A 24,960-nucleotide genomic window follows, 5' to 3' on the forward strand; every position below is an offset into this window, starting at 1 on the left:
GTCGTGAAGCGGAGGTTGACAATGGTTTTCTCGAGGTGTCATTTTCAACTCTTACCCTCCTAAACAGGCACTATTTATATAATGTTACATTTTACAGTTGTTGCAGTGACATTCTGTTACCTGAACCAGCTCCTAATATTATCACGGGCAGTTGTTGTCAACGAGAAAAATACCGGAAAGGGACAACATTTTTGTAGCTGTGCTTCAACAAATAAATCGAAAGATAAATGCCAAAGAAGATCTATATCGAGATGCCTTGTTTGTCTTAAGCCAAGAAGTCAAGACCATGATGAAAGTCTACTTTACCCAAAGAAACTGACCATAGCTGTAATGTACCTGTTATACATTGCTAGTTCTATATTTGAGGCTTGCATTGTAGACTGTAGACCATAATATTCACTATTAATTTTCAGAATTCTAGTATAGGTATAGGTTCCTGGACACTACTTTTAAAACTTTGGTCAGCAGTCAGGAGTATAGTACATTTCATAGTACAAAGTAAGATACGTTCACTCAAGATAACAGCACAATGAAAAATTGAAATATACAAATCATTGTATTTAGAACCATTTTAACAAGACCTTGGACTTTCAGTAGGACGTAACTATCTATTTCTTGCGTCAAAACAAGTTAAAAATGACGCGGTTTCAAGCGAAATTTTCACCGATTGCGTAGTCTTAGCTCAAAAGCCAGACAAAACTTGTTGATTTCAGAGAGCTATGGCTGAGTGGCTGACACTGAAATAGACAGGCCTACGTCACATTGCTGTTCAACACAACTACCCAAAGTCCAAGCTCTAGTTAAAATGGTTCTTTAAGGACATGGTTCTTATAAGTATCACTGTCGGAGTAGTTGACTTGCACTATTGAGACCTTTCTTGCAATTGGTTGATCTAGCTTGATTTGTGTGTTCTGGAAAAGTTACATGTTTCTGGAATTAAACGTTTTGTTCCAATTTGTTGATTTTTTTGTTGTTTTTATATGTACACATACTTAAATGCATGAATACGAAGTTTTCTTGAAAAAGATTTATGACCCAAAGTTTCACAAAAGTCTAAGATGTCTCAGACGATACTGATTCTGGTGAGTTGACGAGTCGGAGTGTGGCCGTGTTCCATATACTCTGACAACGAGCATATGTCGCCAAACCAGAGTAAAGGAGGCGATAAAGTTACGATGCTATGCTTCTGATTTGATTTGTGTCGTTTAACAGTGTCGTTAACAGTGTTTTTGATTGTCATTTCTCATAGTATGGTGGCATATTTCTGCCATCCATATAATTTTTTGTCAACATAGCATATCACATAAAGTCAAGATAACTACCTCGTCAAGTCGAGATAACCCTCTTATTTCTCGATCAAGACACACTTTTTGTTAGGAAAGCTATCTTGATAATTTATCTTGTATCTTAACTAAAATTCGTGGCATTTGCAAACACTGCCATTCACAAAAAGATAAGTTATAAATAGATATTTGATAATATATAATTTTGGAACTCATTAGATCATTAATAAAAATCATAAGGCCGTTCTCAAAATATATAAATATTTATAATAATTCCCCCTTTTAAAACACACTGTATTTTGCGTCATTTCATCTTTGACTGTCTTAAATGCTTTAAACTACATGAGATTGAAAGTATTATGCTAAGAATTTACAAAAAATCATTTTTCCCCTTTGATTTTATTTTGGTGAATTCTATTTTATCTTCTTAACTTGTTTTCATTCCTAATTAAAACATAATAGTTTTCTGGATAAACGAACAGAAACGATCTGAATATAAATGATTATTTACATGTAGATTGTTTCTATTAAAATTTTACACATATCTAGCACCATTATATAGTATCAACATCAAATCAAAAGTAATTTTGCTTTGAGCCTGTCCCAAATATATTCTCCCTACATCATGTATAAGCAACACTTTACAAACTGACAAGATTACTTACAGTTTTGTTGACTGGGGTTGAGGAAACACAGCCGTTACCTAAGATTTGATTTAACTATTCGTGTCTATTAATGTTCGCTACCCTCATGAACCATGATTAAAGAGACAATTTCATTGTTTAAGTAACAGAATATAGATCAGATGCAATATGTTGAAACTTGAAATTGTAAAAATGTTCGATGGTTTTAGCTCAGCTGAGCTGAAAGGTCATATGGGCTTTTCTGATCACTTTGGCGTGCGTCGGTCTGTCAGTAAACTTTTTACATTTTTGAATTCTTCTCCAGAACCACTGGGCTGATTTCAACCAAACTGGGTGGGGGGAATTAAAGTTTATCAGAAGGATAGTCCACGCCCTCTTTCAAGGGTATATAATTAAGAATTAATGAACATTTAATTTTGTTGACATTTTTCAAAAATCTTTTCGCAAAAACATGGAAGCATCATCAGGTACTGTTGATTCAGTTTTGTTCAAATCGTGATCTGATATCCTAATTTCCGGGGGTAGGGTTAGGCCACGATGGGGATGGGGGAGTCGTATTTTTACACAGGAATATCTACAGAAAAATCTTCTTCTCAAAAACCTTGCTTACATGTACATCCAAGCATCTTGATATTTGTTGATTCTCATTTGTTTAGACTGGCCCCATGAAAATTCTCAAGCCACATAAGTGGTTTAAAGTTTGATGTAGGCTTATATACTTACCGGTGTTATATAGTGCCTTTTCCCCCTAGCCATCTTTCCCCCCGGAAAAATGGCTATATAGCAGTTCTTCCCCCCGGAAAAATGGCTATATAGCAGTTTTTCCCCCACGGAAAGCTGACTATATAGTGGGCTTTCCCCCTTTTTATAGCCAGATTACCCCCACGGAAAACCTACTATATAGTGGATTTTCCCCCATTTTTACTTTCCGGCCATTGTTTATTGCGGACCATTCGTGACAATAATTTGCAATAACTGATATGATATTAATTTCTCACAAAAAGGGTAATTATGGCATTTATTAATACATAGAATAAAATACATGGTTTTTCCACCCCAAATATGAACTAAAGCATGCGCCTTCATAACATGCATGTGTCATCATCGTTTATTTCACCTGTTCTCACCCCTTTTTGGAACACCTTTTACACGGATTCGGAATATCTTTTTCATCTAATCGATGCTTATCTACAATTTTGACTTCGACGTTATGAACACGTGAGAACACATTTGAGTGAAAATACGCCGGTTTGGAAATTTAATTTTCCAATGTATTACCATCAATGTATAAGCCTCTCCCAGGAAACTACCTGACCAATCTTGACTTAATTTTGTAGAGGAAGGGAATAAAAAGTGGAAATGTATTACTCCCTTCGTCCAAAAGGCTATCAATTTTAAATCAATACCGTTAGAATTGACGATCTTAAAAACAATTATTTATTTCTTCTTCTAAATATCAAACGGGAGACAGGATGCAATAAAAAAAATTTATCATGAAATTCTTAAAACATTCTCGTTTAATACAAGTTCAGAACACAGAATTATGCATATAAGTGTATAACTTGTAAAACTTTTTTTCAATAAATTACCTAAATTAAGTTCTATGTGTAATTCCATTACACACATGTTCAACTTTCAGCATTGTCTATAAAAATAATAAATCGGCAAAACGAAACTTAACCTGTACAGATGAATGCAGATATACATGTATGCAACTTGGGAGTGTAGAAACATTGATTTTAATCCTTACTGGATTTCCATAAATATTTTTTATAAAATCTGAACCAAAAACGTGAGGGAGAAACCCTACTATGGGGGAAAAGCTACTATATAGTATCTTTTCCCCCATGGAGGAAATGCTACTATATAGTAGGTTTTCCGGGGGGAGAAGCTACTATGGGAGAAAAACTGCTATACAACACCGGTATATGAACAGTTGTTTAAGATCTTTTTGAGAACTGCAATTCTCGTTATGTAATATGACCATGAAATCATCGAGTTTAACATTAAGGATGACGTTTACTCAGAATGAATAAAAATTCCACTGATGATAATGAAAAACCAACTATTGTGTGTTATACACCTTACATGGTAGTGTTATTCTTCACTTTCAAAAAAGTAGGTCAATGACCTACTTTTTGAGTTAATGGCCATTGAATATTTTTTGAAAATTTAAGAAAAACCCATAAAAATTTTACACTATGATTGACAATTTTTTAACTGTGAAAATAATACAAATTGCCTAACTCTTTAACAAATGAAGTACAGTTTATGAATGGTAGTGACATTAAATAGATACAAGGCAAAAAGTTTTCATTCCCAATTTTTATAGATATTCTAGTCCGAATTTCCTCTATCAGTTTTCAAATTATTACCCATTTTTGATTCAATATAACAACGAAAAACTGAATGATGATAATGCTAAAACATTTATAGTATTAAACGAAGTATATTGACCTTTCTCTGCTGGCATAAAATTTATATGAGGTCAATGATCAAAATTTTGAGATATGGTGTCTTTTATCATTTTTTGGCATTTTTCAATATTTTTGTAGTGTGTGCCATACGATTATCTAAACGAAAAAGCAAGATAAAACCAACAAAAAACATGCAAAATTATGTTGACTAACAAATAAAATCTTAACTTTAAATATTACAGTACTACCAAAAATATTTAAGTGGAAAACAAAATCTGAAAAATTTAGTCCGAATTTCCTGTTTTGCTAAAAGTCAAACTTTGTCAGAGCCTAATTCCATAATTTAGTAAAAATAGCGATTGTTATGTCAATAATAATTTATTTCATAAATACTTTTTGTATTTAAAACCAATTTTACTCTTGAAAGTGAACTTTTTATCAATCGGGATTTGAGAACTCAAACCCTGAGTAAACAACATCCTTAAGAATATCTGGAGCAAATTTTGAAAATCTTTTTTTAACAGAATCTATTTGGTCAGAATATATTAATAGTTTTATACAGAATCTATTTGGTAAAAATATTTTAATAGTTTTGTGCATAATTGAGTTTTAGGAATATAGTGACTAGTATTTTTCATAAAAGTTAAATCCTTCTGTGCGCCATGCATACATGTGCTTATCCCTGGTTGTGCTTAGCAGATATGAGTCATCCACTACCCTGGACACTACAGATTAAATCCCTGTGCTCGTATAGTAAACTATACCTGAGATTACAAATGTACCATACACAACTTAAGATTATTTTCATTTGTTGGTTTGAACGTATTTTATTGTATATATAATATACAAAGGGTTCGAAGACAAGTTCTTGCAACTTACCTGGTACTAGGTTTTCACCCTATGCTTTCATTTGTAAAAGCATTGAGTGCTTATTTTTCCGATATTGTCAGTACAATAACAACCAAGGCTGTGCAGACAAATTGAATACCCATGTTGGGGTTATGTTAATGGTTGATACATTAAAAACTCTGTATAACAGTTAGGTATGTTTGGGATAATTTATTTCACTCTGCATGGGGACTTCCTCATGATACAGTATACACATGATTACACAGGTTTGTAAATTCATAAAATGCAACACAAACATTTACAAATAAAAGTTTGGAGTTAAAAGAGAGGAAAGCAAGAGTGAAAACTTGACAGAGTACAGCATAGAGATACATGTAGGACCGCAAGAGAACAGTGGTCTTCAAGTTGTGCTGTTTTTTTTAATATACAATTTATTTTCCTAGCTTACATGGCCTATTTGTCAGCATCATTTTTAAAATTACTGGATAGTAAATGCATATTGTAAAATAGCAGTATTGCACAAGCAGTCTTAACATAACTACAAACTAAATTGTCCAAACCAAAGATCTTAACATTCAATGGTAGTCATCTTTTCCCTGTTGATTAGAATTCTAGACTGTTTCTGTAGAGCGACCACTGAAATGAGCCGTGAGTCCAATGAACTGATTCCTAGGAATCGTTGTTACTGGAGCGCAGTGGAAGTCGCGTCTTGTTGCGCGGAGTGATGTTGGTACTGTTAATCTTGACTTTTCTTGACTTTTTCAAAGCATTCTCTTTGGTTTCTGATGTCTGTAATTATAATAAAGGACAGCTTTAGACAATGAACTACATCCACAGACTCAATCATTTAAACATATGGTAGTTCATGATATGACATACAATGTATGACATACAATGTATATATAAAGAATGACAATATAGAATTTCCCCGTTTGAGGTCGGTTTTTAGTTTTATACAGCGCGGCATAGTGTGACGTACCTTGCTGGAGTAGCTGAAGACAGACACCCCTGAGGTCGCCGAGGAACACGACATGTCACTTCCTGCCTCACTCACATCATCTGGAATCTCCTTCTGAATAGCCTGGGTCTGATGATCCATCTGAAGATAACAATATATTTGCCATTATCACCTATACAAACATACAACTGATGGGAGGTTTAAACAGAAGGTTGACTTTACACCTGAATTCCCACCTGATCACTGACCCCTCCCTCACTCTCCTCCTCTTGAGCGGCCAGCTCCAAGCTCCTCATCAGGTTGGCCTTTATAGGTGGGGGCTGAAATCCAAAGTCCTCCAGTAGCTCTTCATGGGCCCCAGTTCTTGTCAGACTTTGAGGGTACAGTACTTCCCGTCTTTGTGGGGTAGCACCTGTTCGATTGGATTCATTAAGTGTGAAGTTATTTTAAAGTTTTGTTGGTCTTTGGTTAAAAGACCATTTTTTTTATATTTCATATTAAAATTTATAGATTAATTATTACATTAGATAGCATAATTACATAAAGCATTGAAAAATACTGGTAAAATGCTTTTATATAAAGCTAAAATTCCAAAAATAAACCTGAAAACAAGACTGTACTTAATACATGTACATATAAAAGTAATGAAAATATCAACAATTACCTGTTGGTATATCTTTCTTCATTTTCTCTTGAAGGAAGGCATGCACATCCTCTACTCTATTTCCCAACTCTGTCTGTAGCTGATTGGACCATTGAATCACATGATCTTGACTCTGAGCACTCTGATTGGTTAAATCAGTTGAGTAGGATTCCACCAGCTCTGTTACAGCACACTTACTCTTTGTGACATTCTCTAAGCTTCCAGCACAATCGGCATTCAGCTCCTGAATAATTTCAATATTTGTCGGTCTTAACAATAAATAATGGTTTTGTATTCATGACTTAATTGAGTGTTGACAAGACCTCACACATACCTCCACTATTCTCTGATGGCTGTCCTTTGCTGAAACTGTCTCAGATTTCCCCACATCAACCCTCTCACACAGCTGGGAAACATAGTCCTTATGTACCTAAATGAAAAACAAAAGCTAGTGTATGGAAATCAACAAATTGTTTGTTTAATATTTTTCTCTTTGTGTTTAAAACACCTTTAAAGAAGAAGAACAACTGAATTCTGGTATAAAAAATCTAAACCACTCGGTAAATCATGTTTCACAAATTTGATGCACAGCACTAAACATTAATTAAGCATTAACAATTACAACCCCCCATACCTTGTTGCCTTGCTCTATATTTTCAATGACTCTCTCAGACATCTGTCCACAAGTATTTCGGCAGGAGTCTAACTCAGTAGAAACCTAAAACATCAAATGAACATGCACCATAAAATTATATACTCTATACCCAGCGCATTGGTTTTGCTATATTCATTATTGTTCTACCTGTGAGACTTCCTCTCCATGGGAAATAAAAGTTTCCTGGAAATTCTTAATGGTTGCCTTTCCACTTTCGTGGCAACTACTGTCCAATGTGTCAATTTCCATGCCAACCTCCTCCGAGAACTTGTTCAATTGACCTCGAGATTCTTTGGTGGTTGTCTGGGACTGACTCAGAAGTCGTCTCTTCTTAATAAGAATCTTCTCCAGTTCTTCATCGAGCTCATTCATCTCACTATGAGATTGCTCCAGATTGCTCAGTTTCTGGCTCATCTCAGTCGAAAACTCACCAACCATGTTCTTGACCTTGGCCAAGTGTTCAGAGATAGAACTAGTCCAACTTTGTGTTGTCTGCTCAAACTCTTTTTTCTACAAAACATGACATGTTATAAAAAGGAAAAAAATTGAGCTTCAGGTCAAGAATTTTATCCAAACATCATATATATGTAGATCTTAATATTAGAATTATATGAAGTCAGATTCTTCATAATTCATGTTTAAACAAATTGGCTAATAAATACTTGTTGCTGAAATTTCTCCAATTCCTCTTGGAGAGTATGAGTGGAAGCTTCCAGTTTCTCTTGAGCACTTTTCACAAGAGTCAAGAAAGTTTCCTGATAGAATTGTTGGTTCCGGGACTCCTCTAATACCTGCATTACAAATAATTATTCAAATAACTTCCAGATTTTAAAGCATGTATTTTGTAAATTTCCTGTTAACAAAATTTTTCAGAATTAATTATTTTTTACATTGTATCAAGTGTATACTAGAACACTTGAAAACTCATCAAAACAGTCCAATACTCCCCAAATCTGTCGGTGTTGAATCGGCTGGGAGATTTTACCTGTGTATTCTGGGAATGCTCCAATGTCTTCTCCATCCAAGTCAGTCTGGACGTTGTCTGTCTGTCTGTGTGTTGGTGTAGAGAGGTCACATGCTCCTTTAGCTTGTCCTGCAAGCCGTTGACCAGGTCTCCCAATGTAGTTGTTTCAGATCTACCTTTTTCCAACATGCAAGCTAAAATAAAGACAATGATTTGTATGGTCTTTCACTCCAATAAAATCAACCATATATTTTTTTAAGCATATCTGATACACTAAAGGTGACTTGGGACACCTCCATGTTGTAACGTACTTCCTGTTGAAATAAACAATAAATTGAGTATGATTTCTTAAGTCTTTCTTCTAAATAATTTTAAACTATATTTTTTTTGGTCAAATATTTAAAACTTCTAAAACCATGAAAGTATTTTGATTATAATATATTCTCATCCACATTATTATCCACAGGTGTCCACTTTCAATATCATAGAGTTAAAACTCTATTGGATGTATTCTAATGTTTTTGATGGAATTTGATACAATACAAGTGTGTAATGTACAGCACAGAGACACTTGAGATGGTAGCTGACCTATTTTCTGTGTGCGGTCAGTGTGGAAGTCACTTTGAGTCTGTAGGAAAGCCTGTAGCTGAGTCTCTATGCTGTTGATTTCCCTGTTGAAGGCCCCTTGGAACTCGGTCTGACACTGCTCATTGTGTCTCTCCACCGATCGCTTCCTGTCCAGTTTGTCATGCAGGCCATGGACGTCAGTCAGGGTCGACTGGACCGTGGACATCAACTACAACAAACCACAAACACTGACACTCAGTTTGCTTCTAGTAGTTCAGTAAGACTTTAATTTTTCTTTCTCTTTAAAACTTTATATTCTGTTCTGTTTTTTAGTTTCATAGTTTCATTTATATCTTATACATTGGTGCATCAAATACTATGGATTTACAAATAGTTAGTTTGAAAGATTTGTGGACAATTGCATTTCTGATACAAATTGTTTTCACTTTCAAGGATTTTTTGTAATTTGAGGAAAATTTATTTTCATGGGTGAATTTAATAACACTGTTGCTCAATAAATAATGATGTAAAACTATATATTGTTAAACAGTAAGCAAAAACATGTACCATTCATTTTTCAACACAAATTGCAATTGATTTCTTTTCTTACATGTACAAGACCTACATCTACTACAGATGGTCCAAGTGGAGGAGAGGGGGCTTACCTGCATTACCTCCCCCTACAGAATGTTCTCCGAGTTGAGGTGTTGTTTGAGCTTACCTCTGTGGCCTCCCCATACAGACAGTTCTCTGAGTTGAGGGGTTGTTTGAGCTTACCTCTGTGGCCTCCCCATACAGACAGTTCTTTGAGTTGAGGGGTTGTTTGAGCTTACCTCTGTGGCCTCCCCATACAGACAGTTCTCCGAGTTGAGGTGCTGTTTGACCAAGTATTTCTGCTCCTCCCTCTCCTTGACGGTCGTTTCCAGGGTCTGGGCCGTCTCCTCGAGGGCACCTGTTGTACGCACCAGGTGATTGGCCGTCTTAGTCAGCCTCTGGCTGGTCTCTTCCAGCTCTCTCTGCGTGGTCTCAAACAAGTTGTTAATCTGAAAATATTGACATAAAAGATTTGATCTAAAGAGCTAACAATATCCATTACCAATCAAAACGTGCTCAAATGATATGAATTATATGAAATACTAGATGGTCCAGATTACTGGTTGAATGGTTGCTACCTTCTCTTTCTCCTTTGTGAGGGCGTCAAGTTGTTCTTCCATCTCATGAATGGAATCTTCCTGTTGGCGAATTTTTGTCTGCATAGCACTGAAAAGAAATGATTGTCTTAAAATTTGGTTGTTTATCATTACTGTTATTAAAATTTGATTAAAAAATTACTTTAACTACAAGTAAATGTAATTTTTTTATTCATTATTGTATGTACAGTACTCAATATCCACAAGTACTATTCTTTACGCTAAAGATAATATTATGACTGTATCAATTTTAACACTTCCTTTAGGTTATCATTAATCATTTGAAGTTTTATTTCCCCCTAGAAGTCTAACCTTTAAAAGCCAGGCTGCCTTAATTATCACACAACAAACATATTGCTTTTTGTATAAAAAAAAAGGTTGAATAGGCTATGCTTATTGATTAAATGATATTACATCAATCTTCTTTAATTGTACTTGTATAAAAACAAAATGTTACCAGAAAAATATATCTTTAAAAAATATTTGAGAAAGATTACATGTAGTTTTCTTCTGCTAAAAAGATGCCATTTTTCTCCCTAGCTGCTTGGAGATCTCGTCTAAGTCTTTCGATTTCTTCATTATACGTCTGAAAAAATACCCATATTAGAGTGGTTCAGTAATTCATACAGCCACTGAAGAACAGTGTTTAGTGATTTATTCTAATCCGGTCCCATTCAAATTTCTCACCCTTAGTAACGCCTTCTTTGTCAGTTTCTGGTTCACTTCAGGCTGATTCTGAATATTCTTGGCTCGAAAAGCATAATCCAAAGTACTTAATGTTTCCTACAAAAACAGAATCTTTTAAATAAGCAGCTGAAATTACTTCTCGTTTGAAAGCAATGAAAGTTTTACATTACAAAATAAATGTCTAGCTGAACACTCAGGTTTTGTAAGCGAGTCCTGAGAAGCTTTACCTCTAGATTGCAGGAAGCAGGCGAGATGGTGGCAATGATGGAGGTCTTCGTTCTTCCTCCCAGGGAGTCTTGTAGGAGACGAGTGAGCTTACTCTCTCTGCAACCAATCAACTTGAATGTATAGAAATGTTCAAACCAGAGACAAAGTTAAACTTACCTATACAAAACTGTACATTAATACTATATGTAAAAGACAATGATCCACATACTTCAAACTCAGTCTTACCTGTATGGGATGTGGGGGGCGTGCTCCACCAGTGCAGTGATGACGCGCCCCAGGGTCAGCAGACTCTGGTTAATGTTACCCGCCTCTCGTGCTCGCTTGTCCACAGCACCCGAACGTCCAATGTTTTCACTTCCTGCTAAATCAACCTAATGCAGAAAATACTTTTATAAGAATTGTGCAGAAGCCATTTTCCAAGATATTTTATTTCTGATGTTGTAATAAGAAATGCTACTTATTGTAAAAACTTTAATTTAAAAACTATAGACTTTTATAAAGCTGACTAAATTTCTGACCAGATAGAGTTTTCCTGTCTTCAGAAGTTCCTCGCCATCAATGGTGTTCTCCTTAATGTGTATGGTGACAGAAAACACAGTGTGGGATCGACTGAAAAACATATAATATTCCTCAGCTATGTTCAGCTGTCAACTTTACAAAACCATCATGTTTTACAGTTGTACATTTATCTTATACAGTATCAATATACAAGTGTATTACCAATACATGTATTTTGAAAAATAATCATCATTATGTCCTCAAACATTTAAAAAAAAATTATATTTACATTCAGCTATTGCATGAAAATGAAGAAATCTAACCAAAAAAAATACAACCAAATCATTATTCATAATAATTCCAAAACTATAGTTTTGAGGCCTTTTATAGATGCACACTCCTTTTTGAAGAACAAATCAAAATTGCAAGAAAAAATGGCACCATAATGAAAGGATATTTTAAGACTTATTATGATATCATTAAGATGTTTGACCTAGACATTTGACCTACTGACCTAGAGGTGGCATTCATCAGTGTGGCGGCTGTCTGTCGCCGCGCAGAGCCCCGCTCCAGGATCTGGAACACCTCTGACTTGTTCCGGACGACCACCTCTTCCAGACCTTGTATAATCACTGACCCCTGTCGCAACACAAAACAGACTCTATATGACGTCTATGGTTAAAAGTGTGGATTTTTAAATGAACTTAATATTAATAGCAACAACAAATACATGTACTAGGTCTTATTTTATGATAAGCAAACATAAAATGAGGGAACAGGACTGTACAGACTTAAGTGTTAAAGTCTAGAAGTCAAGATCTTGACATACAGAAGGGTGACAAAAAGGAAAAAAAAAACACTTAGTATACCAAAATTATTTCATACCCAATTAAGAAACAATTATAAAAATGTCAATGTTATATAGAAAAAAATTCATAAACATGTAATTCCACATGAGCAGATACCTTTTTGGCACTGTCCTCGTAGATTTTGAGGCGGAGTGCATCTTCTGAGGACCCCAACAAATCAAAGAGCTCTTCATTATACAGCTCAAGAAATGACACTCTTACTGAAAACTCGATCTCCTACAATTCAAAAAAACAATATCTGACTGTTGATAAAATAAAATTATGCATTTAAAATATAATGCATACAAAGACAATATAAGACAAAGTACATAATGTATATATTCCTTTAATCTATTCTATTACAATAACAAATTAAAAATCAAAACAAGAAAAATCTTAATATTCAATACAAGAAGTTCAACATTGATCTGTCAATTCTTAGATGCTTTGTTGGGATTAAATTTTGTTGTTCCAAATTGCTTCATATCATATGTAGAAAATAAAACTTGTATGATATTCAATTTTATTCAAAATCGTTCTCAATTAACTTCAAAGAAATCTAATCCCTGAAGAAATATTTTTTGCTGTTTGTAATTAAATATATTTTATCATATCTACCTGTGACTTAGAAAGCTGTTCAAATATGTTGAACATGGCCCTTGGAATGATGCCAGCCAGTGGGTCCTTCTCCCAGGACACCTCATGGCTGTCCACCCGCCCACCCTCCATCGTGAAGGTTTTGCCAGTCCCTGTTTGGCCATATCTAGTAAAACAAAATAACCGGTTTATGGACAACAAAAAAAGCTGTGACTGTAAAGGTCTCCTCAGAGAAATGAAATTAAAAACCCCACAAGAAGAATTTTTGTCCATATACTATATTCTTTCAACTATACTGGCCTGCGACCAGTTCTCGCCAAGTACCATTTCTCGTCAGTACATTATGACGTCATTTTATCAACACATAAAATTATATACGAAAAATGATGTCACAGAAATGGTACTCGACGAGAACTAGTAGCATGCCAGTACTATCTTTTCATTCAAATAATCTATAACATGAGAATGTAATGAAACTGAAAAAAATATTGAATATAACAACTCAGTTCATAATTTTTGGTGAATTATAATGTTAACTTAATTATTACAAATAGAAATCAATTCATATGAGTTACATACGCAAAAATTGTACAGTTGTATCCCAGAAGCACCTCGTCAATAATCGGCGTGACAACTTTCTTGTACAGATCAATCTGCTTTGATGCTGGTGGAAATACATGGTCAAAAAAGAAAGTCTTTGTGTTTGGGTTTACTCCCAATCTTTCTTTAACTGTCACCTCTCTTTTCTCTCCATTACATTCAACCACTGAATAAGAAGCCTGCTTCTTTTCAATGTCATTGATGGGCCTTAACAAAAAATAAAAGAATACCAATTAGTTTTATTTCCACTTTAAGTATACATCAACCAGTGGACCTCTTGCAAAAGCATTGAAACAGGTATTACATTCCAATGGCTAATAGCGAGCGCAGCTCGCCGGCGCTGCGCGCCGGCGCAAAGCGAGCTCTACCGGCAAGGCGTGTGTGAATAGAAAATTCGGACTATAGTTGCACATTCATTCAACGGATTTTTTTGGCGTCAGTAAATCGGACCAGTAATGCATCGTTTTAATCGTCCCAGTAGTTCCCTGTAATCATGGCAATTTTTATCACTTCAAACTCTCACGAGAATCAGCAAGACAAATTTAGACAGTAAAAACAATAACGATGTAAGCGACATACAGTCAATGTTACCTCTAAAGTTCACCTCAGTACACTTTCAATCAAAAATAATCGTGTGACGTCACAAACGTTTACACATTGATCCGATATATTTTTTCGGAGTCAGTAAATTTTGACCCACAATTCATAGTACCAATGGTTTCCAACCTCACGTTCCAACATCACGTTCTCCCGAGAATCAAAGTAAAACCTTTGAAAAGCTTATAAGATGTGTAATTTTAAGAACATCATGTTTTTTAAGTAAATAAAACAGTATACTTCGCATACTTTTATTTCTCAGGGGAGTTTTAAAGAGTAAGACGACACTTAACCAACGTCAGCTTTGACGTCACAATAAGCACTGATAAGGGGAAATTACTCTAATTGAAGTTATTGTAAATCTGCTGAAATGACCAAAATCCTCTTGCAAAGGCTAAGATAAAGAACAGCTGACGAATAAGGACATTTCTTCAGATACAGGAAACAGTTGTAAATTGCACTAATTTGGATGAATGCTCACAAATATTTTATTCACTATAATTACGGTAATTTCCTGAAACGTAACGTTATACGTAGCAGCGCCTTTTTTTAAAGGGGGTGGGTGGGTGGATGGCAGCCTCATCCAAATCTTTGCAAGCAAAAAGAAAAATAAATCATGAAAATTCTAATCCTTCAGCTCTTTAGCAGTTCAATGGTTTCTTTATTTTCACTTCCATTTATTACATGCGTGGGGGGGGGGGGGGGGACAACACCATGTTCTTTTAACATGATAAGCAAATATTTTTAAGCGTAAATTCAAAATAAAATTAAACATTAATTTTTTTTTTTAAGTGGAGGGGCAAATCCATGGTAAGTCGATTTTCTATGTATAAATTGACAAAAATGAAAAAAATTTTTAGCATGGGGGGAGCTCTATGATGAGTCAAGTTTTATATTTAAGTTTAAGAAAAAATGTCTACTGCAAAAAAAAAAAAAGGGGGAAATCAATCAATCAATCATAATCACAATCACTTTAAAAGAGGAGATGCAGTGCAATGAATATTTATTTATTAAAATCTTTATTATTTAACAACATTGTATCTGAGATTTAACTATTGTTCTACATATAAATAAATAAATTATAACAAATCTTATAAACTATGAATAATGAAAATTTACTGAAAAATAGGTATGTTTTATTTTTTTGGCATTCAAATTTCACGTTGTTAATTTTATTTTATTAATTTAATATTATAATTCATTGTTTGATCACATGCTGTGCTCGCCCCAACGGTCGCACCGTAAATCATATTATCTGGAACACTGAACTTTATGCAGCCGAACAATGTTTCATAACAATGTATTTGTGAAACACAGACTTTCATTCTTTATGCAATTTTGCTTGCAATCAATATCATACATGTACCAAAAGTGATATTTTTTTAAGTTGTCCAAAATACATGTAGAACTGAAATTGGTTGGATGCACTAAAATGGAACGTATACACGTCCTGATTAAACGTAATATCATCGAATCAAAAATTAAGGATATTTCAACTGATTGGGATTCATCCGCTATCAGCTGGTTATATTGAGATGACAAAGAGATGAACAAGGTTTCTGAACGCATAATGCTATCTCACCGTTCTTGATAATTAAATTTGAACAAATCTATCTTACCTGCATCGAACCGATACTTGAATGTTTTGGTTTTTCTCCCTATCTGGTTTACTTTTCATTTTTCCTCTTTGATCGCACACCGAGTGTTTTGAAAATGCCTGGCTATTTTGAAGTAAACCAATGGAATTGATGGTAAATTAAAGCACTTCATTTTACAACGCTGAATTTGATTGGTTGATTTGTTTTGATGACTACGCCCTCTAGGGATTGTTAGATTTCATGTTCGATAACTCTTGTCAGCATTCCAAGAATCAAAGTAATGAAACTACAGCTTGTCAAATGTAACAGTTTGGAAGAACGACAAAACTCTTGGAAATTCATATTGTGATCTACCTTTTTTAGCCTAATTAAGCTTGTTGTCACCAATAAACAAATAAAAAAAAATATGAAAAACACAATTAAATTGATAAATGATTTAAAATTAATCAATGCAGCTGGGATGAACTTGAGTGTTTGAGTTCGAAGTGACGCACGATTTAAAAAGAAGCGTTTACATAGTTGCTTTCGCCAGACACCTGATGAATTAACCAAAGGCATAGTGACAGTGCGCGGATCCAGAATTTTTTTTTCCGGGGGAGGGGGGTTTAGTTTGATGGTCCATGTTCAATGAACGGAGGAGGGGAAGGGGCCAGAGGGGGGGGGGGGGGGGTCCGAGACGATTTTCGGTTATTTTACTTTACTGCTATTCGTTTCCTACCTGATTTTCTAAATGTTGCGATCTTGATTTTTTATCTATCTTTTAGCTACAGGGCTGTACTTAGCTCCCGTTCTGAAAAATATATCTACTGACACAACTTACTCATATATATAAAGTGTTTTCAGATATGATACCAATGCTCATGCGCGGATCTAGCTAGAGGGGGTGGTCCCGACCCCCCCCCCCCCTCCTGGAAAATGAAAATTTATTAAATATACATAGTAAACTTATAAACTTATCGCAAATATGCCCCCGGCAAACACAATTATCCTTTGGAGCCAACCCCCCCTTTTGGATCAATTTTCTGGATCCGTGCATGATGCTGCAGGAGATTATCAAATGATATACATGTTTTGTTCAAATAAACATTTTAAAAAACTAAATTTTGTGTGTGTGACCCTCGTGTACACAAATTTCTAAAAAGTAAATCGACAAGGGGGCATTTTCAGTTTCAAGTTTATAAATTTAAATAATCGGCGAATTATCTCCAAGATTTTCAGTCACACAAGTTCTGAGCCTAACCCAGGAAGAAATCAAAGTACTGAGAGTACTGAAAGACGGGGTCTTGAAAGTTTGAATTTGTAATTGTCCTGGATGTCCTCGAATATGCTTCCAAAATTTATGAGTTTGAATTAGTTGTTACAATCTATGTTAATTCGGCTTTTTTGCAATTGTCTGATACTTTGTCTAAATTTAACTCAATCCCGGCCTTCAGAATTGTAGAAAGTTGACACAACGGTATAATTTATGTAAAATAAGACCCCAAGGAAAAATTTTAAAAATTACTAATAACCAGGAAAATCAAACAACTATATCAAAGTAGATAATTTTAATCATTAGATTTATTCAATTTTGTGATCCAAGGGGAAATCCACAAGTCGGACGGTATCCGTAATAAAAGTTTTATGAAAATCCCGAAAACTTGAAAACTGCTGAATTAACAAACAAAGTGAACATTTGTATATAGATAACAAACACAGGCACCTGACGTTAGAAAAGTTTTTTTTTTTAACAATAAGATTCCAAGAATCCGTTCACCACTTACTACTTTTTTGTGTAAACTCGTGCATCACCTACACGAATTACGATACAACCGTTCCTTTAATTAAAAATCATACTCCGATAATCAGAGACATAAATAACAGAGATTGTCAACTCCGCCATTAGCGTGTAAATGTTAAGGGGACCAACCTTACTTTGAGAACTTCAAGTGCAATTGCAACAGCAATATTGTATAAGTTATTAAATTTGAACCTGATAGTGAACATGAACATGAACCTGTAAATATTTTAAGCATGTTTTATTTATGAAATATTTACAAAAACTATTTAGTTTTTAAATTACTTTTTTAAAACTAATTGACTTTTCACAAAGTAATGGTAATGCATTACTTTACTCATGTAATGGTAATGTAATGCATTACTTCAAGAAAATATAAGTAATGGTTAAGGTAATTAAATGCCCTAATTCATGAAGTAATGGTAATGTAATGCATTATTTTACAATGTAATTCACCCCAAGCCTGATTCCATCTAAGCCGGAAAACATGAACATTAACATTTAACTTAGTTCTTCAATCGATAAGATTGTATATGTTATATGATGTATAAGTCTTCCAAAATGTATAATCCATTATAGATTTTGCTTACAATGCACTGTTTAAAATTTGAATTAAAAGTCTTCCAAAATGTATAATCCATTATAGATTTTGCTTACAATGCATTGTTTAAAATTTGAATTCAGTTTAATCAACTAAAGAGCCAACGAACGAGAAGACAAATTTAGACTTGTTTTTATTTTCTTTGTACAAAATTCCTTTAGAGACGAACAGCAGTCATACCGCAAGTAGACTGGAAGCCAATGAAACACCTATTTAATTTGTTAAACATCTGTGTATAACCCGTCCCGATTTTAACTTCGGCTTGCGCATGAAGTTTGGTAGTATTATGGTGAAAGATTGTCAAAATAAAATTCACAACTTTTCAAAAATGGCACATTGCGTTTGGGAACCACCATCAACCTCTTCAATTGATTAATGAGCTCGTACACCAACTGAATCGTCAACGGCCTGTGCATTCAGTTACGTAACTAATTCCACATTTGAACCCGAGCAAGAATATTTTGATCAATAAAACTATTTGTTTATTTTCTAAATAGAATTTTGTTTATACACAAAAGACTAAAAAAGATTTAATGCGTGTTTTTATAATACATATTTACTGAAATGCATGAAAACTTTCTGCACTATTTTCTTACGCGTATACTCATTTCATGTGTTCTACGCGTGCCTTCCGGTTTGAGACTTCGGCTGACAGTAAACCAACAGACGGGGTCACGTGACCCCGTCTAAAAACACAATGATCATTTTTAAACGGGGTCACGTGACTCCGTCGGTTTACTGTCAGCCGAAGTCTCCAACCAACATCAGATATGTCGGTCTTAAAAATCAAAATGGCGACCGTGACAAATCTTTTTATTGTCAAAGTTCTTGGAATCTTATTGTAAAAAAAAATGTTTCTAACGTCAGGTGCCTGTGTTTGTTATCGGTATACAAATGTTCACTTTGTTTGTTAATTCAGCAGTTTTAGAGTTTTCGGGGTTTTCATAAAACTTTTATTACGGATACCGTCCGACTTGTGGATTTTCCTTTGGATCACAAAATTGAATAAATCTAATGATTAAAATTATCTACTTTGATAGAGTTGTTTGATTTTCCCGTTTACTAGTAGTAGTAATTTTTAAAAATTTTCCTTGGGGTCTTATTTTACATAATATATTAAATTGTGTCAACTTTCTACAATTATGGAGGCCGGGGTTGAGTAAAATTTAGACAAAGTATCTGACAATTGCAAAAGAGCCGAATTAACATAGATTTTAACAACTAATTCAAACTCATAAATTTTGGAAGCTTATTTGAGGAAATCCAGGACAATTATAAATTCAAACTTTCAAGACCCCGTCTTTCAGTACTCTCAGTACTTTGATTTGTTACATATTAATATATTAATCGCTTTAAAAAAAAACAAACAAACACCATATACGATTTCTGTCTTAAGTTCAGTACAATTTAGGTCTAAAGCAAGGTGAAAAAAGGATACAAAGATAAAACTGGAAGGAAATATTAAAACAATACTCGAACAATTGTTCGTGACTAGCTTCTCGTCCTATAGGAAGTACGCCACAATATGGAGGTGTCCCACACCATCTTAAGCTCCATCTGACTTATTGAAAATTAAAAAAAAATATATCATCAGTACGGTCGCCAAAACCATGAAGCCATATATACTTGTTGTATGGTAGGTTTTGGAGGAGCAGACCGCCACCTTGTTTCATGATGGTTTGAAACATTTTCAAGAGCATCCAGTCATCAAGAAAATGTCTTCTCTTCTTAAATACCATTGAATGGGGCCAAGACCTTCCTACTGGTTAACTATATTCTTAATTTAAACAATACTTTATTATGCAATATATCACATAAACGGATGGGATAGCAGGCATTGCCTATATAAATCCTCTCCGAGATCTATATTCTTGATATTACCGGTATGATATTTGGTTTTCAAACATCTTCGGTGGAATTTCAAGTGTTCAATAATAATATGTGTATGTGTTCAATAAACAATATCACAAGCACAGTTTTTGTGTTAATTATTCATCTCTGCGTACAAGATGTTATGAAATGTTGCGGGAACATTTCCCAAAGCTTCTTCGTCATCCTCTTCTTCGCCCGCGTCTTGTCTCGCCAATCTAAAGACAATTTAAAAACAATTCGTTAATCGGTTACTTTAAACGATGTCAAAACTTCAGTTTCAATAATCTTGGAATCGATAGTAAGGTTCGAGGAGAACTAACAAACCTTCTGCGCAAAACAACAAAACAGACGATACCAACGAAGACCGGAACTGCTAATAGACCAGTCAGCGGGTACCAGTTTATGGATTCATAGTTGCTGTCCATTAGGAGACTTGGATCAGTGAGGGCGGGGTCTGTGTCATCATCGTCATACTCGTACGACTGGTCGTCCTCAATCAGGGGGTGCAGGCAGTACGTCACAGCCCACTGCCGCCACATCGTGCAAGTCGTCTCATTGTCGAAAGTTACATTGACCAAAATATCTTGCTTGAGATACCTAAAAATGTCTCAAAAATAAGACATTAATCTGAATATATATAATATAGAATAAAAGTTGCATCAAACTCGTAAGTCACACTCACTGGGTCTGAGATTCGTTGGTACGTTTTAGCGATGTAGTAAAAAACGTCATGTTGAAGTCGGAGCAAGGAGACATAAAATGATCTTGATCGAAATAACTTTCGTTGAAACTATTTAGAGGAGTTAATGCCAAAGAAACATTAGTATCTGAAAAAAAATACAGAAAAAAACATGAATTGGCAATGCATTTACTATAATAAAGCTTACGTAACTGTTGGCTTGTAATCTTTACCGAGTTCAACAAACACTTTATGTCATGAGAATCATGCAAAAGAATCAGATTACAGGATGTACATGTACCATTTTCTACAGAGCAGCAAAACTCTGGAAAAGGCAAGATACAAAGCTGTTGGCCACAAGTACAAGACCACTCTCCGTCAGAAGTAACTTCACATTGTACGTTACTGCTGCAGTTACTCAAACATGACGTCATCTCATTTCCTTCCCGTAACTCCGAGCCAGACTCCTTATCGCAGACACAAGAAGTTCCCTTGCCATGATTGTTACCACAAGTTGCGTTGTTCTGACAACCAATCTGGGTATTTGCAAGACAAGTGACCCCGGACCAACTTTCTAAGCACTGGGGGTGATATTTCCCGCCGCTGGGTAAGCATTGTGGACTTGCACACTCCCCATGCAGACACGGATTATCCATTTCGGTGCAGTTTATACCAGTCCACCCAGGAAAACATTGACACCTGTAACTCCCTTTAGTGTTAATACATTCGGATTGTCCCTGACATGGGCTATGCTTACACTCATCTACGTCAAATAAACAGCCATCTCCTTGCCACCCGTCCGTGCATCGGCAATTATATTGATTTTCGGATACTGTGCATGTGCCGTTGTTGGAACATGTGACGTCATCACAACTGAGAAGGCGATCCTGACACCTGTTGCCCGTCCATCCGGGGACACACACACAAACGTGAGTGTCACCAACAATGTAACAGTCGCCATCGTGTCTGCAGTAATTATCTTTACACAGCTCTATGTCACAGTTCACTCCTACATAAAAGTACAAAACTTTATTCAAAACAACCATTTTTTTTCTCAAACATACATGTACATTGTTCAAATAATTTGAATCAACACATTTATTCAGCGTGTAGGCATATTATATCTTTTGTTCCATTTAAGCAATGAAATGCGTTTTTGTTGGTTCATGCAAGTATGAAATTAGCTTCGAATTCAGGTAGCATTGCAGAGATCGCAACCTATCTAGTCCATATTTAAATTTTTCCTGCAATGATCGCTACCTTCATAACCCACATGAATCATCAAAGAAAGCATTTTATTGTTTATATTAACATCTTTCTTTAAAAAATTAATAAACTGATTATGAAAAATTAGTAAAATTCACTAAATTACTGTTAAATGTACAAAAATACGTTAGCTTAAAGAAACAGCCAAATCGTCTTCTGTAAGACTTTGAGTCTGGCATCGTCATGATTATTTCGTGCAGTCCGGGATTTTACTAAGGTCGCTGTAGGTTCAGACCAATCGATAAACAGGGCGTGTCAATATTTCAGTCCTGTCACTTTCAGCCGATGTAGATTTCGATCAATCGATAAATAGGGCGTGTAGATTTCAGTCTGGCTGTTTCTATAGAGCTATGAATTAGCTATAAGTTTTCGTAAGAAATAGAGGAAATTATGCTTGGTAGACGTAAATATATATCTGTAAACCACCAAGGAAAGAAAGAAAGTCGAGAGTTGATTTATACAATCTGCATAAACCTCTGACATCGTAAATTGTTAGTATACAAAAGCAACCCCTTCCTTTTTAAAACATCGTACATCACTTTTACTGAAAAAAAACTCATCTCATCCACAGAAAATAAATGGCAGTCACAGCATTTTATTGAGTAAATAACATGTACATGTAAATAGTAAACAGTAATTTAGTAATTTAACTTACTTTTTTACAATTAGTTTATTAATTTGTAAAAAGAAAGATATAAATATAAACAATAAAATGCTTTCTTTGGTAATTCATGCGGGTTATGAAGGTAGCAATCATTGCAGAAAAAAATCATGTTGCCACCTTCATATCCCGCATGAATCACCAAAGAAAGCATTTATTGTTTAAGTAATTAAAGAACCTGCATACCCACAAAGCCGTGCGGACAGCTACAGTTGTACGAGTCCTTCCTCTGTAGACATGTACCATTGTTCTGGCACGGCGAGTCTGCGCAGTAATCCATTTGGCGACAACGCTGGCCTCTCCAACCTTTATACAAACGATCGAATTTGATTTTTTTAAAATAAAAATTCGACAAACAGAAACCTGACTTTTGCTACTGTGTGGTTTTGTTTCAGTTTACAGATCTGTTGCACTCTCTTCAGAATTATATGCAAATCACATACAATTTTCAAAATTAAAACCGAACATCTGCTTCTTTAATCAAAAAAGAACCCCCTTCCGCTCATTAGACTTGGTCCTTACCCTTTAGACACTGTTTCCTTCCCGCGTTGTTACACGTGTAGTGTCCGAGAGAATCGTTCCTGGGCTGGCAGTAGATGTCACATGACGGCCCAAAATAGAACTGGTCACAGAAGACGGCCAGCTCCAGTGTCAGTCTGTGAGTCACAAATGTGATGTCGACTATAGTATAGTGTTATATTGTATACTTTTATGTACTATACCATTCAGTACATAAATACTGTGTCATAGCATTCATGCAGATTTTTAAATTAATCATAAAAAGCTTTTTAATTAACAAGTAGCAGCCTATAATTTCAGCCAGTAAACATTTTGGGTCGTTGTGTCTGTTCAATAAGCTATATTCTTTGGCATTTCGTCTAAGCAGGTCAAATTGTTCATGATCAGCTTTAAAAAACAAATTAATGTAACTTGAGCTGGAAGAATATGTCATTGTGAACATGAATATTTCTACATGAGCTAGTATAACGTTCGATCTTTGATACATGTATATAGATTTGTGACACATTAGTCATCATAATGACAATGGTTTTAAAAACATCGTCACCACTCATAATCAAATTAGTATTTTTTGGTATTTATAGCCTCGATTTGTACAAATCGTTTTCTATAGGTGGCATCAGTGGGATGTACCTGGTTCTGCGATGCAGCATGAACTGTTTGGCCGTGTGGTTGTATCGGCTGCCGCTGGGCTTGATGACAAAGTATTTGTACAGGTACTCCACGTGCTCATCCTTAGAGCGGGAGTCGTCGTCCCAAACATCTACTTTTAATATAAATTTTCCAGAGTCCTTGAAATCGAAATATGGTTAATTAATTACCTTTGAATAACTGTAAACCGACTAGATTTTGTTTTCATCGTGACGTATTCAACTCACAGGCCATGATGTGACGTTGAACAAAATTGGATTCTCCAATCCACGGATGTTGTTTGGAAACAATACAGTGTCTTGGTCTGGAATTGAGGGTGTTTCCACTCGTCCGAAATGACATTTATCCATCGAATTCCCCCTGAAAAAAGTGTTCTACTAGAAATTCAACGGCATAAAGAATCAGTTTTATGCAAATATCAAAATTTGACTGCCACAGAGGAAGCTTCAATACTGCGGTATATCAATTGATATAGTACAAACAGAACAACGTTTCAAACGTATACTTGGCTAAGTTGGCTTATAAATTCTTCACTTGATTCAAACTTAATTACATTGTTCTTTATTAAGGAATTTATGTGTTTTGTAATGAGCCTTTAACAAAGAAACTATGGGTATTAAAATATGTTGCTAAGGTAACAATATCTATCAATATTTCTTATGATTTTACTTCGCTTCCACAACAAAGGGTGTAAATTTTTATGTATAATTATCATGTTTAAATACATGATTTGGTATTCCGAGCACTACTTTTCACACCATTGTGTATTAATCAAAGCAATACGAAGAGAATCAGCGTTACAGGACTCTTCTTTATAAGTTTGTTTATTTTCATAGAATTATCGACATAAGAAGAAGTCCCTTATTACATAGTAACATACTTACCCATTTTCCTTATCCACACAGATGATGAAGCGATGGTCGCATGGAGAACCCGTGAAAAAATAGCGTCCGTCACAGGGATTGCCGTTCTCCCCATTCCCTCCCGGATTGACATACCCCACCAGTCTGACGGACAGATGCCCCCCTCCACTGACCCCGCTCTGTGTTAACATTACATATACACTATATATATGTCTCCAAATCAAATATATGACAGGCTAGCTGCTTTA

The 24,960-nt window shown here is 35.1% G+C and overlaps 1 protein-coding gene across 1 annotated transcript; it reads right to left on the reverse strand.

Moving 5' to 3' along the window:
- Positions 1–5,388: 5,388 nt before the first annotated feature.
- Positions 5,389–24,903, reverse strand: LOC128160064 (kinesin-like protein KIF11-B). The gene is made up of 30 exons (XM_052823331.1): positions 24,734–24,903; positions 24,077–24,209; positions 23,832–23,989; positions 23,202–23,335; positions 22,866–22,985; positions 21,054–21,761; positions 20,756–20,900; positions 20,398–20,670; positions 20,208–20,288; positions 13,608–13,835; positions 13,050–13,194; positions 12,549–12,668; positions 12,098–12,222; positions 11,604–11,694; positions 11,311–11,456; positions 11,085–11,181; positions 10,858–10,953; positions 10,668–10,756; positions 10,153–10,240; positions 9,814–10,023; positions 9,002–9,209; positions 8,435–8,607; positions 8,112–8,240; positions 7,597–7,959; positions 7,429–7,512; positions 7,129–7,224; positions 6,816–7,038; positions 6,388–6,563; positions 6,173–6,292; positions 5,389–5,982 (listed from the first exon to the last, which is right to left on the reverse strand). Exons 1-30 carry the CDS (start codon positions 24,901–24,903, stop codon positions 5,863–5,865), a joined length of 5,049 nt encoding a protein of 1,682 aa, XP_052679291.1. The 3' UTR covers positions 5,389–5,862.
- Positions 24,904–24,960: the final 57 nt, after the last annotated feature.

This window comes from Crassostrea angulata, chromosome 8 (assembly GCF_025612915.1).
Source record: "Crassostrea angulata isolate pt1a10 chromosome 8, ASM2561291v2, whole genome shotgun sequence".
NCBI classification, from domain to species: domain Eukaryota; kingdom Metazoa; phylum Mollusca; class Bivalvia; order Ostreida; family Ostreidae; genus Magallana; species Magallana angulata.